The sequence below is a fragment of the Thunnus thynnus genome, chromosome 19 (assembly GCF_963924715.1).
Source record: "Thunnus thynnus chromosome 19, fThuThy2.1, whole genome shotgun sequence".
Lineage (NCBI taxonomy): Eukaryota > Metazoa > Chordata > Actinopteri > Scombriformes > Scombridae > Thunnus > Thunnus thynnus.
Window position 1 is genome coordinate 18,554,998 of NC_089535.1, and position 27,838 is coordinate 18,582,835.

Here is a 27,838-nt window from a genome sequence, read left to right on the forward strand (position 1 = left end):
TGTTTTTGAACCACTAAAATTAACTAAAATGTTGCAAACTACTTTCATTACTTGTTTCTGGACTAACTAGCTAATATCCTTTACAACTTTACAACAACGGACTGATGACTGAATCAGGATACCCTGAGTAGAATATGCAATCTCTTCAAGGAGGCAGATTGGTTATTTGAAATAGATTGATTCTATTGATATCCAGATTAGATTAGTGCCAATTAAAATACATTTCTAGCCAAAAGAAAGACATGACAGTAATGTTACATAACTTACTAACACACAACACATGCACCTTGAGTGCATGGAGAAATCAAAACTCACTTGGACGAAAACATGCTTTTAGTCATATTTAGAACATGGGGTGGTGGTGCACTTCAGCCTCTTGTGGCTGGAACGAGTATTACAACAACAAACACTTAAAAAAAAAAAAGATCCTTGCAAAGTAAATAAATAAAGAAATAAAAAATAAAAACAACCACGATGATGATAATAATAGCAATCATAATCATAATAATAATATAGTTCACCTGCCACAAATGAAAAAAAAGGAACTTAGAAAAACGATCCTGACAAAACTTTTTTTTTTTCACCCGACAAAACTTTTATTTCCACCTGTTTCAGAGATGAAAAAAAAAGGAAATGAGAAAGATTATCCTGGCAAAACCTTTGTTTCACCTGTTCTTAAATCATAAACACAGGAGAGAAAACAATTTAGATCAGACTTAGAAAATGGATCACTAGAATTTTTTTTTTTTCATTTGCCTCTCAGGACTTCCACAAAGGCCTGTCTGACTCAAGTTATTCAGCGCCAGCGGCTACAACACAGAAGCCAGCAGCAAGTATCCCGCCATGAAGCCACACAAGCCTGCAGCTTACTGGACTTAACAAAGCAGAAAATTGATAGAATAAAACAATTTTATTCCAGATAAACCAGATTCTCTGGTTTATGTAAATTTAAAGCTGCTCCTTTTAACTTTCTCTGCATTAAAACCTAAGACAATATGATGAGGCATACAGTATAATGTCATATTTATAAACTCAATCACCTCACTGCTGTTGATATGTATTATAATGAAATGTCATCTACAGACCAGATAACTTGAATATGAAGTTATTTACTTTATATTCTATGTATTTATTTATCTCCAACCATAGCAACCTTCTGCTTTTGGTACTTAGCTACAGTCCGTCAGACAGATGGACATTTTAATATATTGCAATTATATTACAATGCTGCCAAAAGCTTGTACAAACAGCTGCTAGGTGTTAGCTTAATTGTCACAATGTACTATTTTAAGGTACTTTAGCCTTGTACATACTGTAAGTAATTAAATTAACTAGTTGGTGTACAATAAAAATTCTTCATCGCTAAGTGCTATATAAATAAAGATATTATTATATTATTATAATAGTAAGAAGAAGAAGAATCTGTTCACAGCAGGGGGAGTGGGAAAATGTGCTGCCATGTGTAGCTTCAAAGTGTTGGCATCCTTGTGCTCTCTCACTTGTGTGACAATCTTCTGGCTGCAAGACATTTTATAGACTTAATCTAGATGGTTTTATCCATCCATTTTTCACTGTCAGTATTGTTACTGCGCAGTATTTTGTCTTATGCTACTTTATTGATGTTGTCCTCTTTTCTCTATTTATTAAATAGAAACTGTTACTATATATGCTTACTATACTTGCACACTGCCAACACCAAGTTTATTAGAAATGCAATGTTTTGAAAAGCTACATTTGTAATTCAACACATTCTTTTGCATGATTTTACACGTGCACCTGTTGTCCACTATCTGTTGTCTCAACACTTAGTTTGTCTGTTTAGTAAATAAAAGTGACATTTCAACACTCACAAAGAGAGCTGTTTAATTTTAAAAAGATATTAAAATTTCAGAAATGAAGTCATGTCTCCAGGCTACTCTACTGGCCGGAAACCATAAATGAGTCACAGCTCTCTCACCAAACTGCCATAATAAAAGTTAAAGCCCTCGAAGGCATTTGATTTTTACGTGGCCATTATCAGCAAGGAAAATTAAAACTATTCTTATCTCTTTGCAGCATACTGAACACTTTTTCTTTCATCTTGGAAAAAAACAATTATATAACAATTTATCATGTTTACATAGTCATTATCATGACACAATTAGCAATCCGAAGCTACTTGCCAAATCATCCATTTTTGGACTGTCTAAATCCAAATTCAATTAACTTCTCAGTCAGCAAACTGAAGAATGCTGCATTAACCAGATTACTGACAATTAAAAAGTGCAAGCTTTGTGTTGAAAATACTTGGGCAAGAAATTTTCAAAAGGACCAATGGATAGTAGTAATTATTAATAGTAATAAATCATATTTTCTTCTAACACCATTAATAGAGTCTTAATTCTCCAATGTATTTGTCACAGCCAGAAGCAAGACCCGGCTATATAGCAGGTGTGTTACCATACCATGAAGAAGTCAAAAGCTCACAATGACGGACCATCCACAAAGAGCCTTGCAGTTATGTAAAAATAAAGCATAATGCAGAAGCTAAGAAGCCCTCGGCGCAGATCACAGGATGGTTCTTAGTCAAAATGAAATCCGTTTTTAGTCACTGAGTAGATTATCCAGCTTGCATGCCCAATATCAAACATACAGTATGTTAATTGTCTTTTCATATTCTTCAAATAGAATGTTCTTTAAATAGAAGCATTGTGTTTGTTCACTATCTATGTTACTCTTTAGACAAATGTTACAGATCTTACAGTCCAAGTAAAAGAAACCGTTGCCTAGTAACAAAAACTAATATCCTCGGAAATATATGATAATATGTGGGTGTTTTAAGTTCTATTTACTGTTAAGCTCATTCTGTCAAAATATGATTGTGGCCCCAATTTTAGGTCAGACAGTAATTTGATATGTTAACCTATGATTAAATAAAGTCTTCGTTTTTAATATTTGGTAAGAAAAAAAAAAAAAAAAAAAAAAAGAGACACATGACATCTTCCCTGGTGATGTTCTTCCAGACATGTACTGCAGCTATCTACTTCCTGCTTGGTTTTTTTGCCTTCACACCCTTCTTTGAATAAGGGTGTGTGAAAGTAATTACATTTGAAATGTTCTAAATTGGAGCCAAAAGACTGAAGAACACCAAATAATGGTGGCTAGCTGGGTTTTTGTTAGAGGCTTTCATGGTTCCATTTGGTTTCTAGTAACCGAGACCTGACCCAGGACCGGAGTCTGGCCAGGGTCCCACTTATGTTAACTCTGAGCGTACTGACTATCTGCTCTGACTGAGTGGTGTGTCATCATCACAGAAGAAAAATGTGATGTTTGAGGCAACTGAATTGTGAAGTGCAGAGAAACAAATGACATCTAACACATACCCTCCGGTCAATCTGAATCAGGTATTCTCAGTGATCATAATGCCATTCCCTCAGTACCACAAAAAGCCATTGCAACACTTACAGAAACACAAATGTCTGCACACAAGCTTCCAACTTCCACAGCTCAACCACCCACATCCTCACCATGGCTAATGGCACGATGCCACCCAGGTCCTGCGGTGCCAGGCGGATGAGGGTCTGCACCTCACTGGTCAGGGTGCGTGTGAGCGGATACTCCACCTGCCACGTCACCTCCCTTCCTCCCAGAGTCACCATCAGCCCGTTCACCTCCAGGTCAACCTGCAGGATGCGCTGGTAGCCTGCCGCCTCCACCCTGGATGGGGAAACATATAGAAGATGTGTGTCAGGGGTGGTGGATTTAGATAAAACAGGGGAAGGCAGACAATTTGGGGTGGGGGGTGTTGGGCAAAGAAAGATAGATAGCAATTGGAAAGGCAAACGTAAAAGGATAACTAGATAAAAATAAGCTAGGAATCGACAAGGTAAAGAAAAGAGCAGGGACACAGATGGTGTAAGGAGCAAAAATAAGACCATGGCTTAAAGAGAATGCAACAGGAAAGGACAAAAAAAAGGTTAAGATGAAAACATTGAGATTATGAATGAAGAGGGGAAACATGAGATATTGAGTGGAAAAAAGGAACAGAGAAGGTTGACAGGATGAGGGAAAAAAAGAATTGCATTAAAGAATGTGGAGAGAATGAGATCAAAGGAAAACAGAAGAGAAATTGGTCTTTATCTTTCAGACTCTCCTAAGACCTAAGAAAAACAGGAGCATCAGTTGTTTCAGCAAATGCCCATAAATAACAGGAGGTTGCGTTCAAGTGACAGAGCCCTCTAGTGGAATTATGACTGTTTTCTGTCAGGAGCAAAGCAGGAAGTAGTGTAACGTTGTTATGGAGCCACAAAGTTCGCAGAGGGAGGATGTCAGAGTTTATGGATGGATGGCACAACAAAAAGTTGGACTTTAATACAGCAAACAGCTGTTCATTTCCTGCTTCCTATTAACTTAACCACCTCTTTTAACCACAATTGTTCACTAACTTTAACAATACAATTGCTATTGTAACCATGATGACAAAAGTTCCCTAGCCTTGACAAAGTATTTATATAGGAGACTGCTGTACATTTCCTACCAAAAGTCAACATTGCTTTCTTTTAACCATGGCTGCGATCATTCCCTGACCTTAAAGAAGAAGTCATTTGAACCCAAACCATATTTCTCTAAACCTAACCTGGATGTTTTGGTTAGAACAAACTTAAACAACAACATTGTCAGATCATAAAAACAGATTTATCTTTCCAGCAGTGATTTTGGAAGGCACTGTTCTCTCAATAGTTACGTCAGATCAGAAAACTATTGAGTGTGTGTCTGGAGGGTATGGACTAACGACGTATTGTGTTGTTTAATTTAGAGGAATTGTTGTTACCAGACACTGACAGGAGTATTTGCTGTTAAGAAAACAGGGCTGAAAAACAGGGACTGAGAAATTAATTGCACATTTTAGTCAGGTGTAAAGAAAACATTAACACACATTTGTGATTAGCAGAGTATGGTTTCCGGCATTCAATATTCACGTTGCTGGCAATTGTGAGAAAAAAATATTTCTAAATCACAATGTGAACAACACAATCATTCCTTATGCAACATGTAAGGATATGCCTATTTTCTCTCCTGATCTGATATCAAACTAATCGCAGCACTATTGAAATTCATTCTCACATCCATACAGAAGCATGATGTTGGCAAAATAAATAAATAAATAAAAAAAAGCAATTTATTTTTCCTCTTGCAATATGGAGCTTCTCTTGCAGAGATTGCCAGGGCCAAGCAAATAATTTTTCTCTCAGCTGATGGAGATGCAAACAAAGCAGAAAAACAATGAACGCAAAAAAAAAAAAAAAAATCCTCCAGATGTATTTGATTTGCTGAGGCACTTGGTTTGATCAGGCTGTTGTCTTTCCCTCAGGTGTTCTTTATCGCAGTGAAAACTTGATGTAGCACCTTTTCCAACAACCACACACAGATATATAGTATGGTACATGCTGTCTTGAAAAATACAATTCGCACTTGGAAATCTGGAAGTGGTACACAGAGGTAAGCATTTACATTGTGTACTTCTTTAGATGGCAGTGGAAACATGAGTTAAAAGCATTTCAAACATACTTTTAAGAAAATAATCAAAGAAGAAATACTTTAGATGTATGTATTTTAACTAAAATGGAGAAAACTTAGACTTAAGTATAAAGTTTTTTTTTTTTTTTAAACCATTCTCTTTATATTTCTGTCCTGAGCTGTATGCTTGTTGTTTGGTTGTCACACAATTAAAACAAAGCTGGAGAGAACCCAAATTGAGCATGAGGAGGGGGTGTTGGTGGCGAGGGGAGTAAGATCCAAGGTTTTTCTTGAACATATTTTGGCCAAGCCTGCATTTAAAAACTCCCCCCCGACTCCCCCTTCTGTTTTCACACTTCAGACGCTAGCTTCACTTCAAAGTACAGATTTAAGGATCCACTCTGGTAGAAAAGTGTAAGGGAGAACAGTTTTAGAGGCTGAAAATCAAGTGTGGATGAAAACAGCTTGAATAGCAATTCTGGGTCAGGCTGAAAAAGCTTTTCTGTTTCAATGGGTAATGTTCAGAATTATACTAAATATGTTTCCAAATGCCACGGAGAGAGAAGCTTTGGCTCGGGGGCAATCGTAGGTGAATATTGGTGTGAATGTGGCCACACAGCGAGCAGCGTGGAGAAACAAATCTGTTTGAACACAGAGGAATTATAGTATACAGGTGTACTGAGGTGTAGTAGAGCACAGTTGGTGGTAGTTTTTTCATGATTTTGCTCACACTGTTGAAAATTTTCCTTTGACTACCTTCCTTCTTTTACCAAAAACACATACATACACTTCTTTCCCACTAAAAAATACAGATGAAAAGAAAGATTTTTTTTTTTGACACTGGTGCATTTTTCACTTTACACTAAAGGATAAAGCTGGTGAAATTATATATGCATATATGTATATGACACCACATACACCATCCTGTTACCGTAAATACACAATACAGCTCTAAATGTGTATTAATCCACGGCTGAAAATAGTTCTCAACAAATGCAATATGTACTCCTGTTTGAGTAATGTTTGCTAAAAACTAGAATGCTCAGCTGTTTTAGAAATTCACTTAAAAAAAGTTAAAAGACTTTATGACCCATTTTTAAAAAAAGATTTACATCTTCAGTAGGAAGGAATAATTAGGCAGTTTTTTTCAGTATACAATCAAGACATTACTCCCACACTCTCATTACAAACACTTACGTTGCACTTTTTTATTCATGCTTTTGTTCACCACCTCATGTGGTGCCTTGCGTGAATTCTTAGGTTCGGTTCTGCTCTTTGAAATCCATTTCCTTTCAATCAAAGTTAAACATCAAAAGAAAAACAGAGGAACTGCTGAGAGCAAACATCCCACACAGACCCATTGATTGTGGTTCTATATGGTCATCTCTACTGTACTAACAGATTTGTTGAAAATCCCTACTTTTATGTGTATGGCCATGGACTGTAGCCATTATTCACTCTCTGGAGCTCAAGTCCATCCATCACTCTCTTTTCCTTTTTAAATTTCTTTCTCAGACAGAAATTCAGAGCACTATGGAGCCGCAGTGGGATATCGTCTACTGCCTGACAACATGCTGGGCTCAGGGGTAGCGACTGCAGTGATTATGTGGTTTACGCTTATGGTGTACAATTACAGCCAAATCAATTATCTGCAACAGACAGTCCTGCTGCAAACAATCAGGGCTCGAATGCCGAACACCACAATACAACTCACCCAGTTCAATTTGTCTTTTTCTCTTTTGTCTTTATTATTGTGTCTTTTTCCTGTCTTTGGTCTTTCTCTCTCCATCTCTCCCTCCCTTTTAACTAAATCCTCTTGCTCACCTGCAGTGTCATGCTGCTCCCAATAGAGGGCAGTGCTCTCTCTGTCTGTCTGTCTCTCTCTCTCTCTCTCTCTCTCTCTCTCTCTCTGTCTCTGTCTCTCTGACTCTCTCAATCACCCTTTCAACCAGCGTGTGTTTGGGATGATGAATGTCTGCAGCCCACCGGTTGGAGAGGTCAGCCTGCTTCCTCCATGTCTCATTAGAAACATAACCGCACCGTGTGCCCTTTCCCAGCATTTACCATACAATTCAATACACTCACTGGCAACTATCACTTCTCCTGCCCTTATACGTGGACAGGGATCAGAGCAAGAGGGTGGACACAGAGACAGAGACAAAATACTGAGCGGAAACGGGGTTAGAAGGGCTACAATAAAAGTGAAATGTCTGCTGGCATCACAGAAATGACTGCCTCTTCAAAAGCAAACAGTGACAATGCCCTGGTATCATAGCAGGTTTGTTGTGGTGAAATGAGGTGGAAAAACGGTCATGTCATTTTGAGGAGGCTTTTGAGGTATCTCCATTTGTCAGTTGTATTGTTGGGTGTGAAAGTACAAACAGAACAAGGTAAAGCAATCCACTCAGAGGAAAATACGCTCACACTTTCAATTCTTTAAGATACATTTCAAACACACCCTTGTAGTAACAAAGGTGCTCTGAGCAGGGAAGAAACAGCATAACAGCAAAAAAAAAAGAAGAAAAAAGACAAGAATGGAGTTCCTTTTGTTCAAAAACAGGAAAATAAAAGTGGAGCTGAAGAACACAAAAGCCCTGTTAAACATGCAGCCATGTTTTTCTCTTTTCACTCTTAACACCTCGGTGGATATCTGGCTCTGAGAAAGGTAGTGAAAAAAAAAGTATGCTGTCTCTTTTGGAGACCCGAGGGGGTTCCTTTCATGCGCAGCAGTGATTTGGTTAGCACTGACAACAATGATACATCAAAGACCTGAATCTATTTCCACACAGTGAATCGACAGCGAGTCGCGCAATAGTAAGAGAGACAGAGGGAGGCGTGTTTGTAAGATTAATACCTCAAACAAGTCTATTCAATTAAAAGTGGATTTTTTTTTTGCACGTTACAGGGGCCAGAAGATGGCCCCCCTGTGTGTATGTTGACTGGGTCAGGTGAACAAGAGAGGAGGACATCTGCATGACAGTGCATACCAAGTAGGATGTGTTGAGACGGATACCCAGAATTCCTGGTAAACTCACACTGACTGAAAAAATATTTTATATAACTTACACATTGTTGCTGTTTATCTATCAGCAGCTGGAATCTTCGCTGTAGCCTGTTTTATCTACTGTAAGGCCTGATGTTGGCAGTCTGGATATTTTCCTCTAGATTTGTATGGTTGTTTCTGAATGAAAAAGACAGATATGACTTTACAGCAAGATGGTTTTACTTCTGAAGCAAACACTTATCATTACTTGTAGTTAGATTTTTTTTTATCTTTTGATTACATGTTTTGACCATAAAATGGTGAACAAAGCCCATCACAGTGAGCCCTTGGTGACGTTGTCAGATGGCTTGTTTCATCAGTAAAACAGTCAACAATTCCACATATATTTTATCTACAATGATTTAAACCACAGAAAAGCAAGCGTCTGTGAAGTTAATGTGACTTAATAATGGTTTAATTTTCTGTTTAACAATTAATAGCCTAATTGTTTCGGCATTACTTTATTTCCTGTAGCAATTTGAGTTGTTGATGCAAACCTGTTGGTGAGAAGAAAAAAAAAACAGGTGGAGAAATTATATGGGCAGTAGCACAGTTGCCTTCGTCTTAATTGAATCCTGACATGCGAGACCAGAAGTAATTCACTAAAGTAGGTGTGACGATGGGCAGGATGAGCAACTTCTGCTGGCCATCTGTCTTCACAAAAAGATCCACCTCCTGGTTTCATCTGTTTTTTTGTGTTAGCCAAACCTTCTTTTTCACAGCTGAAAGTGTAAAACTTTCATGAAAATTTATTTGAGGGTCTAAAAACTTGAGAAAGAACCAAACATTGATAATGAGTGACCACGATGTTTAGTCATGATTCAGTTGGGAGACCTGCATTGGGTGAGTGGGAAGATTCTAGGAAATTTCAGGTAATTTTGGGATTTTTCTCCATCCTGTGCACCTGCCATTAAGACTTTGTGATGTGCAAAAACTTTGTCAAAGGGTCTAAAAGGTGAAATCTCAGAAAATTGAATTTTTACTGTTTGCTCATTTATTCATGTTTGAATTTGAAAAGTTAAACTGATATAGTAGGTGTTAAATGGACCTGATAAGCTTTTTGTCATGGAGGGAATACAATGTCCAGTCTTGTACATGGAATAATTTGACATTTTGGGAAATGAAACCCCAAGTTATGGTTTTATGGGGAATTGTGTGTTAGAACTACTTCACTATTTCTTCGCTGGTTGCCTGGCAACCTTACCATGACAACAAAAGAAATCACTGTGCCAGGAAAGAAACATGTCATTTTTACCTTTCTGTTTCTGCAGAGATTAAACAAACAAGATACCACAGGTTAGTTAGTGAACTTCAGGGGTGATGGTAGGTGTATTTTTGAACTTTGACCTATTTCTCCCTGTTTTCAGTCTTAATGCTAAACTTAACTAATAGACTCCCGGCTGTAGCTCCATAGTTAAACCACAGACAGTAGTATCGATCTTCTTGTCTCACTCAAATGCCAAGAACACAAATAAGCATATTTCTCAAAATGTTGAACTACTCCTTTAATGGACTTCTCATTGTTGCAGAGAAGATGTTTGGGTAGGATGTAATTACTGTTCTTTCTTGCTTTCTGAGTGTATTTATGTCCTCATATCCGATGACACAGATGATTTGCTTTTGCAGCTGTTTTCATTATTTGTAGTTCACTTACTATCCAGCTGTGCGCCAGAGTGTCTTCTGTATTTGGAGTCTTGATGTCTCTCCAAACAGAAATATGTTTTGATTATAATTGGTTCAAAGCCCTCAAGGGGAATTTGGATAATATCTCCAATGAATAAAACCTGGTGTCAACAGGAGCTCCATTGGCTGCTACAGTGTAGTTATAAAGGTCACACTGCACATTAACAGCGGAGACTACCTCCGACTGCCGCAGTTCAACAGAAGCTAAAGCAGGTGAATGTGTGTGTAATGAGTTCGTGGTGTAGTTGGGGGTCATTAGAATTTTATGATTAATAAATTAAGTTCTGGTATAACAGAAGCCTTATTTTATGTGTGTGTGTGTGTGTGTGTGTGTATGTATGTGTGAACATCCCAAGGGAGTCCACGCTCCTCTCTAATGAGTTCCAGTATCTCAGGTCTAGTATCTGTCTCTTCTCTCCGATGATGCTAATGAGATACTATTGAAACTAGGAGAACTCTGCCATGGCACTCCTCCTCTACTGCACCTGTGAACTGCAGACCTGAGGTGCAACAGAGCGTGATAGTTTGGGGTAGGTCTTTACAGGTGAGTTATTCAGCCACCAGAGCCATTTGGAAGCCCTGTGGGGCTTGAAAAGGCTGAAGAATAGGAAATATTGCATAGAGTATAAAATAAAATGTTAGAGTAGCTCCAAAATGTGCGTGAGTACTCATGATTTATTCCTCGTGAAATGCCAAAATTATTCACCAAAGACAGCTCACTGAGCCACGTCACAGTTGTTGGCAATAAATGAACGGTGCCCATAAAACACTTGCACTATAATCCTAACCTTGTTCTGTCTGGGGTAGGGTGGCTTTCCATCCAGCAATGCCTGTTTCATCTATGTGGAATGGATGCGTTTATGGAGCGATAAACATTGACATGTGACAGACAGATAATGAAAGAGATCATAAAATGAAACCATGTCAAGAAGCAGATGAAACATGGAATAACCAATTTATGTATGCTGGAGATTTCCCCCAGGATCTATCAAACCCTGTACGTCAGCCCTGTCCCTGTCAGTACAGATTAGTTTGCTTTCACAGTAGGCCTGCAGAGTGCAAAAAGGGTGGGGTGGGGGCATAGGGTGAAGAAAAACGAAGGAGAAATATTGCAGTTCTTCTCCCAAATTGCCTTTTTGGTCTGTCTCGCCTTCGATATTTTCTGAAATAACCCCCTCAGTTGTGTTCTGTTGCTGTCTCTCTTGTTCATTCCTTCCCCCGACTTCTGTTTTTCCCTCTTCTCCTCTCCTTCTTGCCTCTCCTCTTCTCCCCTTCCTCTTCTCACCATTCCTCTCCTTTCTCAACCCATCTTTCCTTTTCTCAAAAGTCTGCTGGTCTATTTTCTGTCTTTCTCTGTGCCATATTTTTTCCTATATTCCTCTCAAACGGTGTGTGAAATGAGAGGATTCGGGCTTCCTGCATGAAACAGATGTGGCTCCATGCATCAACCAATCAAAAGGCAGTGTCACCACTCTGCACCGTATCGTAGAAAAAGCCAATCAGAGCTTAAAGAGCGACCAAGGAAACACAGACATCTCTTGGGAAATTGGAGATATTAACATGGTGCAAAAATTCTACAGTGAGCTTGAGTCAGATCATCACCAGAAAGGCTATGACAAAAAAGTAACTAGGTTTTTTTGTTTTCACCATGTTGCCAACATCATCAGATAAAAGTTGATGTCATATTATTTAAATTCACTCTGTCAGAACAGCTCAGAAAAAAATCTGTTTTTTCCTTCAACATACTGTTTCTGAAATGCCATTCTTATCACATACCAACAGGGTGCCTGAGAATGTATGTAAACTGATTGGAAAAAAAAGACATATCAAGGGAATGTTTCAACTGTTTCATCAAAATGAGAACCTCAAAAGGGTAAAAACCTTACCCATTAAAAATTAATGAATTTCACAAACAATCCTGCCTCTTCAAAATTACATTTATATGCCACTCTGTTTTTGTTTTTCCATCAACATAATGGAGACATTTATGTCGAATATATCTGCAAATGTTTAGTCAGTTCAACATATCAGTTCTGAATTTATCTGCAAAATGTTCACTGTCAACATATTAAATATGTTTACCCTACATTATCTGCTCCTGGTAACTTGGGCATGATCAACGCTTTTAGCCATGCTAAGCAGTGTGTCTCTGTGGATAGCACTGTCCTTTTGTTTGTCAGTTGATTAGTCAGTCCATCACTCTGGTCCAGACTGAAGAATCTTAAAAAAATTGGTACTGATATTTGTGGTCCCCAGAGAATGAAGCTTGATGACTTTGGTGATCCCCTGATTTATCCTGTAGTGCCACTGAGACGATGACATGTTTGGTTCAGAGTGAAATATCGTCAATTATTGGGTGGATTGCTGTGATATTTGCTGCAGACATTCAATGTCCCTAGAGGATAGAGGATCAAATGACTTTGGTGTTCCCCTGACCTTCCCTGTATCGCTATCATCACATCAAAATGTCAATTTGCTCAGTACTTTGGCATATGACCAGATACCCACAAAACTAATAAAATTCCCATCAGCCTCAACTGTGTTTAGTGCTAATTAGCAAAGATGGTCAACATGGTAAATATTGCCTGCTAAACATCAATATGTTAGCATTGTGACTGTGAGCATGTTAGCATTCTTATGTTAGCATTTAGAGTAAGTATAGCCTCAGAGCTGCTAGCATGGCAGTAGAAAGTCTTGTTATGGTTGTTTGTTTAGGCAGCTCAAAGCACTTGGTTAATATGAGACGAAGACTGTGATCTAGGCTCAATAATTGAAAAGTCTATGCAGGATGGTACATAATGACTTTTTAAATATTTACCAAAAACCACAATCTTTCAGTAACTTCTTTCACTAAACTCCAAGGTGCAAATTCACAAAGAATGGATTGCGGCTGCCTATAGCACCATGAATTGCACATGATTTGCAACCTCTATCTGCGCCATCTCAAGGTCCGATTCACAAAAAATATTACACTAATGATATGATGGTGCAAACACGCCCATGAAGTTTTGCAGCTGAGTGCTATTTTCCTTTGTTTTGCATCTGACTGAGTGAGCAGAGCATTTTCCAGTGTTTCAGGCTCTTCTCCACATTTCAGCACACTGATTGGTCCATAATGAAAACAGCAGAGAGCACAAAAGCCTCAAATTAGCAGAGGTTCTCCACAATCATGAACCAACTTTCATGTATTTTGCTTCTTTTACTTCTCTAGTATTTCACATCTTTAACATACTCTAGTGAAATGTTGAATGTCAAAATACAGCTATTACTATAATGTGATTCAGTCAGGTCTTAAACTTAACCATCAAACTCCGACTCCAAACTTCCGCTTTAGATCTGCAGTGCAATTACACTTCTTGATTTGGGAAAAAAAATTGCCATTGAACATAATTACCTATGATTACCTATGTACAGGCCAAAACAAATTAGCAGTACATTAACAGATTTTGTATGAGACACAGATGCTCACAAAATCTTCATAGTTTCAGTGGTATAACAATTGCATCCCTCACATGGTCTAACTGATGCACTGTTCAGGTATACATACGTACATATGGAAAAACAATTATTATAAATTGCAAACAGAGAATAATCCAGCTAATTTGTACTGGGAAAAATATTTTTAACCTCTGAAAACAGAAATAAATGCAGCCTCTTAAAAACTCTTTGCATCCTTTTCCACACAACATCGACTTGAGAGTTATCCAGTGCCACCAAGACCTTCGAATTATTGGCCACTAAACTGCTCTTAAGGACCAGCTGGCGGTTACGAGCCATGCTTAAGACAGTGAATACAACACAGCACAATCAATCACTGTATAAACACCATCTTATATCCCCTTATTGATTTCTGCGAGCTTTAGGGGTGTTAGTAAAATTCTCCAGAGGGCTATGGTGCTCATCCTCTTATCCTGGACAATAAGATCAACTGAGTGTGACTGGCTAATCTCCCCCTTGGAGTTTAAACTCTCCACCAGGAATGACACTTCTTCTTTCCCTTGTTACTCACACATATACACATAGATGACAAAGGATTAGATTAAGTTGTCCTTCCCATTATTTGCCTCTCAGTTGCTGCCTGCTACTGTTAAATCTCATGATGTGGATGATTTTAGGCTTTGTGTACTGCTGCCTGAGAGGTATCTATTTGATCTCACACACTGGAGCTTTCTTTTATACTTCCATCTTTTCATCTCTCCTTTTGCTTTTTGCTTACCACTCCCCTTGCTTCATTTATTCCCCTCCGCCTTTTATGTCTCTCTTTCTTGTTTTATGTCAATCTATGTCTCAATGTGCCTTAACATTGTGGAAACAGAGGAAATTTGCCATGTAATAACCTCAGCCTTCCCTATTTCACTTGCCTTTCCTCTTCTGCTCTTGAAAGAACATTGGTTGAAACATCTACACACAGCATTTAAATGGCTAAAAAAGCGAGACTTCTAGAAAGACAAAGCAGCATTGGCGTGCGGCCTCTTTCAGATATGGCATAAGAGATTGAACAGCTTTAGATTCCTATTACCAGATGGAAATAATTAAAGCATTTCAGACAAAATGGATGTCGACTTAAAGCAAGATGACTTCAACGATGGGGTGTCCTCATAGCTGAATGTTTAAGGCCCATATCACATAATCACAATGCCCCCGGTTAAATCCCATACAGCTGAGGACTCGTGTTGTAGAGTATGTCATACCCTCTTTTCTTCCCCCTCTCCTGTCTGCTTCTATACTGTCTGCTATCAAAAAAAATCTTAAAAGGAAGCTGAAGTATGAAGTGTTTGACTGACACATTTTTGTGGAGTCCTACAAGTCCATTTTGACAGTCTAGACAGTCAATATAAGTTTTGACTTTGGAAAACCTTTTGAGACAACATTGTTTGCTTCTGTGGTGGGTCTTGCCACTCTGCATTTATTCTGCATTAGCAATGCAGGATTTTCCAACAGATGCCTTAGGGCTGTAATGGTAAAAAAAAAAGTGACTGATTGAGGAGGTTGAATATCGCAAATGCAGCCTGTAACAACCAAGGCTGATTGTTAGAGTCAATGAGATGCACATTCTCTTGTGGCCTATAGCTGCAGGCATCAATTTGTGAGTTTTAGTGAAATGTTGGCAACAATTTTGAAAATTACTGCTTAGAATTATTGTTTAGAATTGTGCATGTTTGGAGATCTGTTTGCATTTATTGACATTCAGGGATTTTGGTACATGTTTGATTATCTCAGCTCTACCAAGGTTCCAACACAACTTATGATTTTCTGTAGTATGGACCATAAACTGAAAAAAAAATGGAGGTAGCCACTGTGACATCACCCACTGGTTTGTGGACTCCCATTTTGTAGCCTTGAGTTCGACAGTTTGACCGACGCCATCTTGGTTTTTGGAGCCAGAAGTGACCATATTTGGACGAGAGGGTTGGAGCTGATGCTAACAATAGTGTTAGCTTCTAGCTTAGTTAGCACTGAACAGCTGACTCCTTAGAAGGTCTTTTAGCGCAACCAAACATTGAGCAAGACTTTTTAGGGGACCGAAATGTTACAATTAACTTTCAAGAACTGAAAACACACTAAAATAGGGACAGCTATGCCTATACTCCTACTCTAATCTAGGCTTACGTTAGGTTAGGTATATAACCAACATTGTCACCATGGTAGCAAGTTGTCAACGCCCTAAAGCATACCCTGCTTTATCATTTTACTTTAAATGGGATCATAATTTACAAAATGAACATCATGCTATATTGAAGAAGACTTGAAACTAGTGATTGCGACCATAAACTCATTATGAAAGTGTTCACTGAGGTAATAAATCAAGTGTGAAGTAGGGTCATTTTCTCATAGACTTCCATATAATTGGACTTCTTTTTGCCGCCAGTGGAGTTGTCTCCTGCTGGCCATTAGAAAGAATGCCGGTTTAAGCCACTTCGGCATTGGAGCTTCCTGCTTGATACGGACACATGTCCAACATTCACAATCAAAGTTTCACTTCACTAGACTGCACAATATGACAGCACAATGATGAGTGTTAATAAATCATTGCTAGTTACATGCTAATGTAATAAGCCCTCTGGCTATCATGTAAATTAAGTGGGTGAGGGGAGCTGTGCTCAGAGGAACTCTTCTTTTCATTAATATTGAGTGGCACTGGCTTACTATGAGGTTTTATGGCAAATTAATAATTTTAACTGATCTACAGGTTTTTAAAATCTGGGTATTTTTCTGTGAAAACTGGTGAAAAAAAAACAACAAAAAAACAAAATGACAAAACAATATGAACAAACCTGGATGTAAATATTGTTGAAATGTTTTACAGGATAGCTTTATTTGCCATGCTCATGTTACAAAGTGTATTGTTTATTGTGCCCTTGCTGAAGTACTCTGTGCCTCAGATTTTATTAGCTGCCCTCTCCTGGTTGTTCAGCTCTTCTTTGCCACTCATGTTCTAATGAGGTCTGTATTTCTCTTTCGTTCGGGTTAGGCAGTGTCAGTACTCGTACCACTCTATTGTGTGTCACTGGGTCATTGTTAGACTTTTTTATCTCACATTTTACTTTATTGTTTCCGACAGAGTAAATCAATACAACTGCAGTGCTCATTTCCCTTGGTGGAAGATTCTGCAGTGTTGTCCTTTTTTCATTTTTTCTTTTTTCTTTCTCCATTGCTTATCATGAAATGGTTAAATCCAGTCTTTTCCAACAATCAATCAAAACTCAATACAACTTTAAAAAAAAAAACATCACTAATAGTCGGTCACATATTTGGCAGCTTGGTGCGGATTGCTGTATTATTAAAATGTACCAAAGTTGAAATCTTGTTTATATTTATATCAATTTATACATGCTTTCACATGCAGACTTTACAAAATTATGTTACCTTGACCCTATCCAGTTTCATCAGTGACACCTGATTGATTTCTGGCCACAAATCTCCCTCTCTATGTCTCTCTCACACACTTGGAGGAACAAATAATATGTAAAACCAGGCAACAAACCTGCATGCATGTGCACGTCCCAACACAAACCATAACAAACGGGTCCCTGGTTGAGTTTATTAAATTGGTATATCTGGATGGGGTTAATAAGAATGCTGAACCCAACCCTGACCTCTTACTGACCCTGGAACCTCACTTCTGCTCCCTTGATTCATTAATATGTCAAATAAACACAACCCTCTCCTCCTCACCCACTGGATGAGAGAGGGATTTGATGAGAGAGGGAGAGGCATACTGGCCCTTATTTTGCCATCCCCTACATTTCTTGCCATCTGCTGTTAAACACAACAGTTGAGCAAACAACTTTCTAAGGTGTAGCTCTTGTGATTTGTCTTCACTTCTCACCTACACATAAAAGAAATACACTTTGCAGTCTTCTTTTATTGTTAATAATCATTTGCAAACTGGTGAACACATCTATGCCAAATGGCATTTACCTACTATACTATATAAACATTACCAATTTTGCAAATAATTTTTGTTTGTTGCTTCCAATTTATTGTGGGTTCTAACATTAACCTCACTGTATACAGAATGTTAAAACTGTTGGTGCATACCTGCGTGCTGAAAATCCCTTGACAAGCTCTTGCAGTCCCTCAAGTATAAAGTACACCTCAAAGAGAGCTCTAAAGCATTAACAGGGGCCAAGGATTCAGTGGATGATTTATTAGAAGATGAAGTGGATCAGAGGGTCTGAGCCTGGGGTCCCAAGGCCAATAGGCATGCCTTATCAAACACCACCAGGCTCCATGGCCAATATCCAACTTGTCTGTGGGCAACTACCCACCAGCGCTGGCTTTGGTTGCTGATAAGTCAGATTGAGGATTTAGGAGGAGAGGAGACTTTATATTACTTTTACTTTTAAATTACTCGTATGCTTGAATCCTTAATATATACTCAGAGAAACAAAAAAATCTCTGTTAATTAAATTTTAACACATGGGGAATGTTTGGACTGGTTTGACAAACTCAATTACAGCGGGGCATCCCTTCCCTATCAGATTGTGAGTTTCTGCTTAACTCATTACCTGACAACAAAGAACATTTTATAAATTTGGCCCATGAACACCACAGACAGACAAAAAGATAAAGATAACCGAAGAGGTTGACCTCTTGTTGGTTTCCAGCGGATTTAATACGTCATCGTCTCTGGCTTCACTACCTGGATTAGCCACAAAGCCAAGGCCTGATTCGGAGTCCCAGAGGGCTCAATCAAGGATGTTTTGCTTCACACAGGCAGATATATTAGATCACTGATAACATGCAGGTCAAGGATATGATAGAATCCATGGTAAATATCTAATTCATGTCTCGAGCTGTTAAGGGAAAGGGTTAGATAGGAGAGAAGCCAGAGTGTATCTCTAACTAGGAGGATGTGGTATAAATCATTCCCCAGAGATTAAATTAATTATAATTCATTAGTGGCATCATGTCTATTTTGATTTTCATTAATGATGATAGGTTTGAGAGAATACATAAGAGAATACTTTTTTTTTTTTTGGATCATATTAGACTCAAGGGCCGGTATCCTTTTTATGGAGCCTTTATGGTTGTATAAAGCATGAGAACGCCCAGCAACACATAGGATTCATATGCCACTCATGCAAATTAAATTACATCCAGTCAATATTGCAGATCCATCTAACGATCACGTAGTTGCCTGCTTTGGACTGCGGCAAAGATCTTTTTTTAATATAAGGAATGCAGTGAGAAGAGAGCATTTCAGCAATGCATTAGTAGCCCTACGGGTAAACACGGGAAAATAAGATGTATGGATGACTACTTAAAAGGATTATGACTCATATTCAAATATTTTTCATACCAAATTGTGTCCTACCTGTATCTGTGATAAGCCAATTGAAGAAAACAGCAGTTCACAAACATACAAATTAGACCACCTGGGAGGGTAATTGCTTCGTCTCCCCTATCCATCATCTATAACATTGTACTTTCAAAAGACCATTCATATATTCAAGGACGCACAGGAAAATACATGCACAAACATACACACACACACACACACACACACACTCTCTCACACATAAATGCATCTTATTTCTTTCTTATTCTTAATTTTTTCATCTTCTCCTACACACACTCACAGTCTCTAAATCTCAATTTTGCCTTCTAGAACGCACGGTTTTGAAGCAGTGCTAATTAAGCAGATTACAACACAGAACTGAAACTGCCATGCTCTTCAAGGCCCAGACTAATGGTAGTCTACTCTTTAATTTCCCACTTAATCAAACACACATAAATAGGTGCATATGTGCGTGCACACACAGCAGGCAAGTCATTAACATCCATGCATCTCGCTGATGCATGGAGAGTTTCCCAATTGAAATCAGATTGCGCTGAAGGGACCTTTGATTTAACTCGGGTTGTAAATGCGGTCCCACTGGTCCTGCTTGGTCTAGCCATTGATTTTATGTGTTCATTCGCCATGTGAGTTAAGCTCAGTGCAATCAGAAAGAACAGCACAAGGCCCTCTGACCTCTCCCCATGAACCGAAGGGGACTGAATATCGAGCTCCTTTCTCGTTCAATCTTCACTCATCATTGTTCTGTCAATTACTCCGGTTCCTAACGACTCTCCGGCATGGAGTGAAGCTGCCTTATAGACACATATTCACTAACCCAAACAATGTACATTTGCATGGGCTCACAGTTCATGGGGGTGTAGTCAAATGTCACAGCTGAATGAACAAACCATTCTTTATTTAAATCAGTTCTCGTATATGTATTTACATGCCTGAACTGTAGCTCTGAAGGCTAATTTTACATAAACAAATCCTCAAATTACATGCACAGCTAACGTATGGAATATAATCACCATATCCACTGTTGGATGACACCATTGCTCATGATAACAAATGGATATCTGAATGACAAATTTCTACTATTTTTCGGATGACAGGATTTCCATATAAGAGGAGCCACATAATAACTGTGTTGCGTTTCATACGAGGGGTGGAGAAAGTGAGGGAACCTGTCATTGAGATGGGATGGCGAAAGTGATGAAAGAAGGAGAAGATTACACCCCGTACAAGGCCTCAGGCCATTATTACCATATCATGAGAACAATCAATCAAATTGGGTTAAAATGTACATGCTGTTTCAGGGCCACTTAGACATGCATAATGAGATCATGAGTACGACACAGCTTCCACATATGGCAAAGAGTGGGTTGTTCACACTCCTGAGGCCCCAGGTAACTTAGGTGTGATTGAAGACAGCATGCAATATAGGGACCAATACCCCTGCATGCATTTGTTGATCCATGTTCAGGTTCTGGTTGGCTGTAAAACCCCAGTTAATTGAATTTGAAAAAAAATGCTATTCTATAACCTTTTCCCTTCAAGCTGTGTTGCACTATTAGGCTCATGATCTACACTACTTGTTTTTTACATTGTTCAACTTGCCTGCATTCTTTGTGTGAACATAGAGGACTAAAAAGTAAGGTTAGGGCCAGATAGCAGCTGAATAATCTTTGGTTAACAATGGAATATCTTTACTGAGAACTTTCACTTGTACACATTGTAAACATAACATGGTGACAATAAAATAAGTTAATGTTGAGATCATGGTATAACTATAATATATCACAAAATATGATGATTAATTGCATTTTATGGACATGTAACATTAGTTTCTTTGGACATACACAACCAACTCTTCAAAGGAATGCAGGGTATGTGGGGTAGTCCTCATGTACACATACAAATATGTAGTTCAAAGCAAGTATTTATGCATCAAATTAGACTGCCTCTTCATATGTCTAAGCCACAGTGAAACAGCAGTTAGATCTTCATCTTAATCTTCAGTCATGTGACGTATTGCCGAGTAAAACTGAATATGCAGGTGGGTTTTTGTTAGAGGCATTTAAATCAAAACCAACAAATGTGACTGGATCGCTCAAAGGCTGGCAGGGCTTAGCCAATACGATGTTTTGTTTTGTGTGTTTCACACACATAAAGACAAAACACATGAAGGAAATGCAAAAGTACATGTGAGGGTGTGACAGAAACCTGTAATGACAAAAATGAAAACCATACCCGAAAGACATACGAAAGGTAAAATACAAACATACAAAATCACCAATATATTTTAAATAATAGTGTTCAAAATTGCACTATAAAATAAGTGTAGGATTATAGTTAAAATAAATGCAGAGAGTATTGTCATATTAACAGTATGAACAACAGTTACTAAGAGTGATCATTATTGTTCTAAATCAAATGTTTTTGACAGCAGGGCATTTCTAAGTCTCTCTTTGTACATAGACAATGACAAGAAAGAAACCATTAAATGTACAGTTTCATTCCACAAGATAACTCCATGATATTTGAAAACTCACCACATGATGTTTTATACAAAGGAAAATGAAGATTCTCTTGTTCGTCTTGTTGGGTAATTATGAAATTGTGAATTAATAACAAAATAATATCTAAAACTGTAAGGTAAATCTGCATTCTTATATCTTACTTTAAAGACAAATGTACAGATTTGAAGAATGTTAATGTCAAAAATAGTCAATAACTGCAATTTAAAAAAAAAAAAAGAGATGCACTTGGTACAACAGCTTTGGAAAAAGTTGCTAATCTAATAAACTGTTTCTGCAGCAGCAATATTTTATACAGATAAGTGGGAAAGTACTTGCCCATACAATATTGCAGTATGTTAAATATGGATAAATTAAACCATAATATCATGTTAAGAAACATGTATTGTGTATTTTTTTCAGAATCCCAAGAAATTTGGTGACCTTATTGCAGACAAAACCAACCTGTTCTCTACAAGAGTCTACCGTCAATCAGAATACCTAAAAAACATGTTGATGAAACTTTGATGATTTCTTCATTATCAATATGAAGTTTAATTTGCTCACTGTCATATTTCTTGCTTCCTGCAAATAACATGAAATTAGACTTTTTAATGACATTTATCGACAAATTATTTGATTGAGACTGTATTAATTAATTGAGAAGATCATGATTAAGTTCTCTAATGAGAGCTCTTTTTGTCTCTATTTGAGACAAAAAGGTTGGTGTCATCTGCAAAGAGCAGTCAGAATGTAGTGTTAGATACTGCAGCAAGATAATTTATATAAATAAGAAATAATTAAAGATCCTAATATGGATCCTTGTGGTACATCATATTGCATTATATTTCCTTTTGGCTCATGAATATTAATAAAAACATATTGTTTTCTATTAAGAACATAGATACTGAGCCACTTATAAACATTATTATGAAAGCCATATTCATACTTTTTTGAAAGCATGGTTAACAGTGTCAAATGCTTTTGAAAGGTCTGAAAATATATCTATTGCAACTGTCTATCTATTACTTATTATTATCCAGAGGTGTATAAATTCAATCAGTTAGTTCTAAAAGTGCCATATAGTTGAATTTTACAGAATCCATACTGATGATTATACAGAATATTGTATGAGTTCAAGTGTTACAGGATTCTTTTATACACTAGTTTTTTCCAAAATCTTTGAAAAACATGACAATACTAAAATTGGACGATCGTTTGTAAAGAATCCTGGATCATCTGTTTTAAATAGTAGAAAAACCTTAGCCATTTTGAGGTCAGAAGGTATAATGCCAGTTTTCCTGGATAATGCAAAAATTAATTATAAAGGCTCAATGATAGGGAGATGCAAATTCCATCATGACCCGGAGCTGATTTATTTTACTCTAATATATCATTCACTGGCAGATCAAAATTACTAAAAGATGGAAAAGAACCCTTTATATAATCTAATGGATTAACTTTTAATTTTACATATTGTAAAGTGGGATAATAAATTCATAATAAAAAATAATAAAAGTAAAGTTCATGCACAAATCATTCAGTCATACTGCTTGTTTTTGTTTATTTGCACACAATTATCAGTTACACAAAGAGACAAATCATACATAAGTATATTGCCTGTGGGTCCTTGTGTTGCAAGATTGCAGAGAAATGATGTAGGAAGTACATCTGTATTTTAATTGCACATATTGTGTTGCAGCTGTTTATAAAAGGGTAGTCCCAGAACTGAAGGCCCTCAGCTAATATAGTGATGGAAGACAATTAAATTGTTTGTAATTTTTTGTTTATAGCCTGTGTGTTCTGGGAGGTCACCTGAACCAGAGGGTCAGAAGGTCTTCCAAGTAAAGAATTTAATATATAATTATTTGATTACAGATTTTGCTTCAGTCATGATTTAAGAAGAAACGTCATTGTACAACAAAAAAGTCTTAAAATGATGAGATAAAAGATAGATAGATACATTGATAGATAGTGTGTGTATGCTTGTGTGTGTGAAGGGGGGACTCCATGAACACAAACAAAATCTTAATCAGTTTGAAATAAATTATGATTTTGTAACGAGTAACAAAGTGAACTGTCTTGGTCTCCGTAGCAACGGTGGCTAAGGATCATGGGTAATGTAGCCTAACTTCATTTGAGTTAGTTGAAAGCCTGGTGCGTCTCATACAGATGCTAAAGGGAACCTTGCACGTCGGTATCAGATACCAAGAGGCGTGACAAAGTGTCGGTATTTGACAACCTGGGAATGAGAACCGGTTGATTTATATCAAAATCTTTCTGTTCTTTCCCTGTAAAACATAAATGTCCAATCAAAGGTGATTTTGGAGTGGCTAGCTAACCCCACCCAATATACAAAACCTTGTCTGATACTGTATGTCAGTATCAGACAACCAGGGGCGTGACAAAGTATCGGTATTTGACAAACTGGGAATGAGAACAGGTAGCACAAACATACTCAACAATGTTTTTAAATATATTTTCATTTCACTGTGTCTTTAAAGAAGACTAAAAGTCTGCAGCTACGCCAGGCTCTATAAGGCTGTACTTTGATCATTTGAGCTAAATGATAATGTCAGCATGCTACATGTAATATGTCGATATTGAGCAGGTAACGTACCATTTCCGCTATGTTTGTTTAACACTTAAGCAAATCTACCATGCAAAGTTTTGGTATTAGTACTAAACACAAAGTACATCTGAGGTCAATGGGAATGTATTTACTTAAAAACCAAAGTATTGGACAAATTTGAATTTTTACCTGATGATGGTGCTAGATAATCAAAAGTCAAGGGATAAACAGTAATTGCAAATACTGGAGCCACAGGAATAGGGAGAAAAATAAACTTCAGTATTTAATTTTCTTAGTTTTTAATTACTGTACAACATGAATCATTAATTTGGACGGCAGGAATTTGTATGATAAAAACATGTGGAGATCCTATCATCATGATATATTTCAGCTGAAAGTCATTATGAAAATATTGAATTATCGCTCATCCCTAAGGAATACAGCTATTTATAAATCTCAGCGGGTAATTTCGCACAACAATGAAAAAGGATATATATTGTACTGGAAGGAAATAGGGCATAGATACATAACAATGTTTATTAGAGGCAAACTTATCCAACTAGAATCTTTATGGACTATTTAAACAAGAATTGTAGCTTTCTTCTATCCCTGCGCACTGCACAGTATGCTAATCACTTCACTCTAAAACAAGCTTGGGGTTTCCATTCCCCCCCCACTGATGCTAGCTTCCTCTGTTTCACAGAAAGACCCTCAGAGGCTCATGTCACCTCCCTCAGCAGATGGCTGGGGCAAACACAGAATGACAAGCCTCGATTTCATTGATGCTTAAAACATGATTTCACCAACTGTTGAGAAACAACTTGAATCTTTAACCTATTTTACACCAAGGCTCGCACACTGAGAAGACTTTCCTCATCAAAGGCTCAGCAGAACTTTGAGACTCTTCATGCAACTTTGCTGCAACATTTATTTTTCAAATCCCTACCATAAAATAAATGTCATTACAGCTGCAATAAGCAGAAACATGATGAAACAAACATTGTAAAGCACACATTGTTGACTCAAACATAATTCAATTTATCCTGGTGTCTTGATGGGTTGTCACTCACACATAAGACTGTGGTGTTGTTTTTAGATAGCAGCCCTAAGAACTTTGGTTTACAGCCTTGCATCATTGTGTAGGTGTTGTAAGGCTGTCTTGTCAGCCTTTTAGAATAAGCCTTACTCCTACCAGCTCACAGCAGGAGTCCTCTCTAGCAACAGCAGACGAATTGAATCTGATGGCATTTTTCGTGGTCCCGTAGACTTTGAAGGTGAAAAGATGCTGTAGGGTTCCATTTGTTCACTTGTTTGTTTGTTTGTGTGAGTGTCTGTGTGTGAGTGTATGTGTTTCAGACAGCACGCGTGCCTATGTGTGCGCACACAAATGAGACTCATTCAGTATTTACTGTAAAAAAAACACATTTGAATATTACGCACTTCACAGTATACAGCCTCTTTCAGGCATGCACTGGATTACATAAATGTGCTGGCAATTTCACATGTCTGAATAAACATCTGAGTCAATCCCGAGGCAATCCTACAGTAGAAGGTTGGACCTTCAAACAAAAAAACCAAACAAAACACAATAATCAACAGACCATTAGTCTCCATCACTAAATTTTCAACTTTTCATCCATGACAACTGCTTACAATTGGCAAAAATTGAGCATGTGAGCAAAGAAGATATAAATGAGTCACAACTTAATGTCTTGTCATCTTTTACTATGCTTGGGTGCTTTCAGACTTTCATAAACAGATATAATCCTCCATTCTATCTACTAAATCATGAAATTAATGAGAAAAATAAGGAATTCACAAGTGAGAAGCATGCATCTGCAAGTGCCCCTTGCACTCAAAATGCTCATTAAGTCATCTCAGTCAATGAACTGATTAGTCGATCAACAGAAAATTAATTAATTGATAATCAGTCAGTCATTTTTCAGAGTTTCAGCTTCTCAATTGAGGATTTGCTGCTTTTCCTTGTCATATATGGTAGCAAATGTAAAGTCTTTGAGGATGCCAACTTTGGCTCTTTGGGTCATTTATCTTATAGACAAACTGATTGATCAAGAGAATTATTTGTAGATTAGTCAGTGGTGTACCAGATGCCAAATATTGCCACAATGGTCCTGTTCTGTTTGAATAGAGCGAAAGGAAAAACTTTGAATTCCTACTTTCTCAAAATTTGTGTTTTTCTTATTGTAACTTCAGTTGGATGTTTGACCTTCCCTTTGAAGATGGATATTCATAGATTCTGTAATTTTCAATGAAGGAGAAGGAATAGTTTTTTAGGATTATTGTAAAAATGAAAAAAAAAGCATATCTAACACAAATTATTATTCAAAGAAGAGTATTTTTATGTCTTAAAACATGTCTGCCTTTAATAGATAGATAAAGCCAAAAGCTTTACTGTTCTTGAAGTCAACACGTCTCTCTGTGCATGTGTTAATTTGAGGGAGCGAGCAGATTGAGAAATGTTAGCCATTACATTTGGTTTACTTTAATTAGTTGTTAGATGTCACGCTTCACCTCCTGCAATTACAAATTGAACTCCCATCGCAGCTTGGACAACCTAATGATTGACAACCTGAGTACTGGGCCACAGAGCTGCTACTGAAACAACAAAACCTTTATTTCTTTCCTTTTTCTCAACTTTCCCCTCAATCAAACAGGAACTCCAAATGGTGTTAGCTTTCATTAAAAAGAAATAAAGGAGCCAGAAGCAGCTTGAGTACCTGAAATGCATCGCTGACGACTCCTTTTTCTTTTCTTTTTTTTTTTTGATTTTGCAATGTGATTATCCTATAGAAACATTGCTGTCAACTCCATGGCACACCCCCTACACTCACATCAACATGCACAGACACAGAGTGAATGTGTACATGGTTCCTGACTGTGTGTGCATTCCCATGCTTAATTATGCCAACAGCTGATGGGGATTTTGAGTTCAATAGCACTTGCAGCCAAAAGAATATGAATTAGCTCGATGATAGCAATAAGCCATCTCTCACTGTATGGTAACAGAGAGCAGTGTGGACACAGAATAGGAGGACTGGCTGGTGAAGGACAACTCTTAGCATTTAAGTGTCCAAATACATCTTAATAACAGAGCAGGCGCTATTGTCCAATGACCATTGTGCTGCTTTCATTATGCATCAGTCAGCTTTATTACAGCCTGGAGACTTGCACATGTCATGTAACTGTGTGGATAAATCTGCTCAACATGGACTTGTATTAGTAGGGAAAAACAACAAAACAACAACAAAAAAAAAACCAAAAACAAAACCCTAGATTACTCGGTTCTTCTTTTAGGTTTTCTAAAAGCTATGATATGTATTTTCTTTAGAGGGGATATGTGGTGTCACAAAAGCTTAGTGCACAAAACATGCTGTCAGGAAGCCTCAATTTGGACGAAGTTGAGTCACTGTGCTTCTCTGTTATAAAATCTAATGAAAGACCGCTGTGTACTGGGAAACATTGTGTAACTGTATGGGCTACTATGTTGATGAGACATTTTCAGTGCATTTAGGGTCAGATCACTATAAGATTTCCTTATCTCATACACACTGCAATCCTTGCTGTCTGCATATAGAAGCAAGAAAAAAATGCTGACCACAGCATTCTGTGATACAGATCAGCAGTTTGAAAAAACAAACAAAGAAAAAAGTGCTTCTTTGGGCACCCTGAAGCATGACGCTAACAAAATCTAAAGCATTTTGAGACCTTATGATGAGTGT

General features: G+C 37.6%; 1 protein-coding gene across 2 annotated transcripts in view; it reads right to left on the reverse strand.

Annotated features, from left to right (window-relative positions):
• The window catches only part of si:dkey-112m2.1 (transmembrane protein 132C), a 177,485-nt gene that overhangs the window by 37,339 nt on the left and 112,308 nt on the right, over positions 1–27,838 (reverse strand). For both annotated transcript variants that reach the window (XM_067574594.1, XM_067574595.1), the window contains exon 5: positions 3,507–3,696. In XM_067574594.1, coding sequence (XP_067430695.1) covers positions 3,507–3,696 — 190 coding nt within the window. The remainder of the gene's footprint in view (positions 1–3,506; positions 3,697–27,838) is intronic.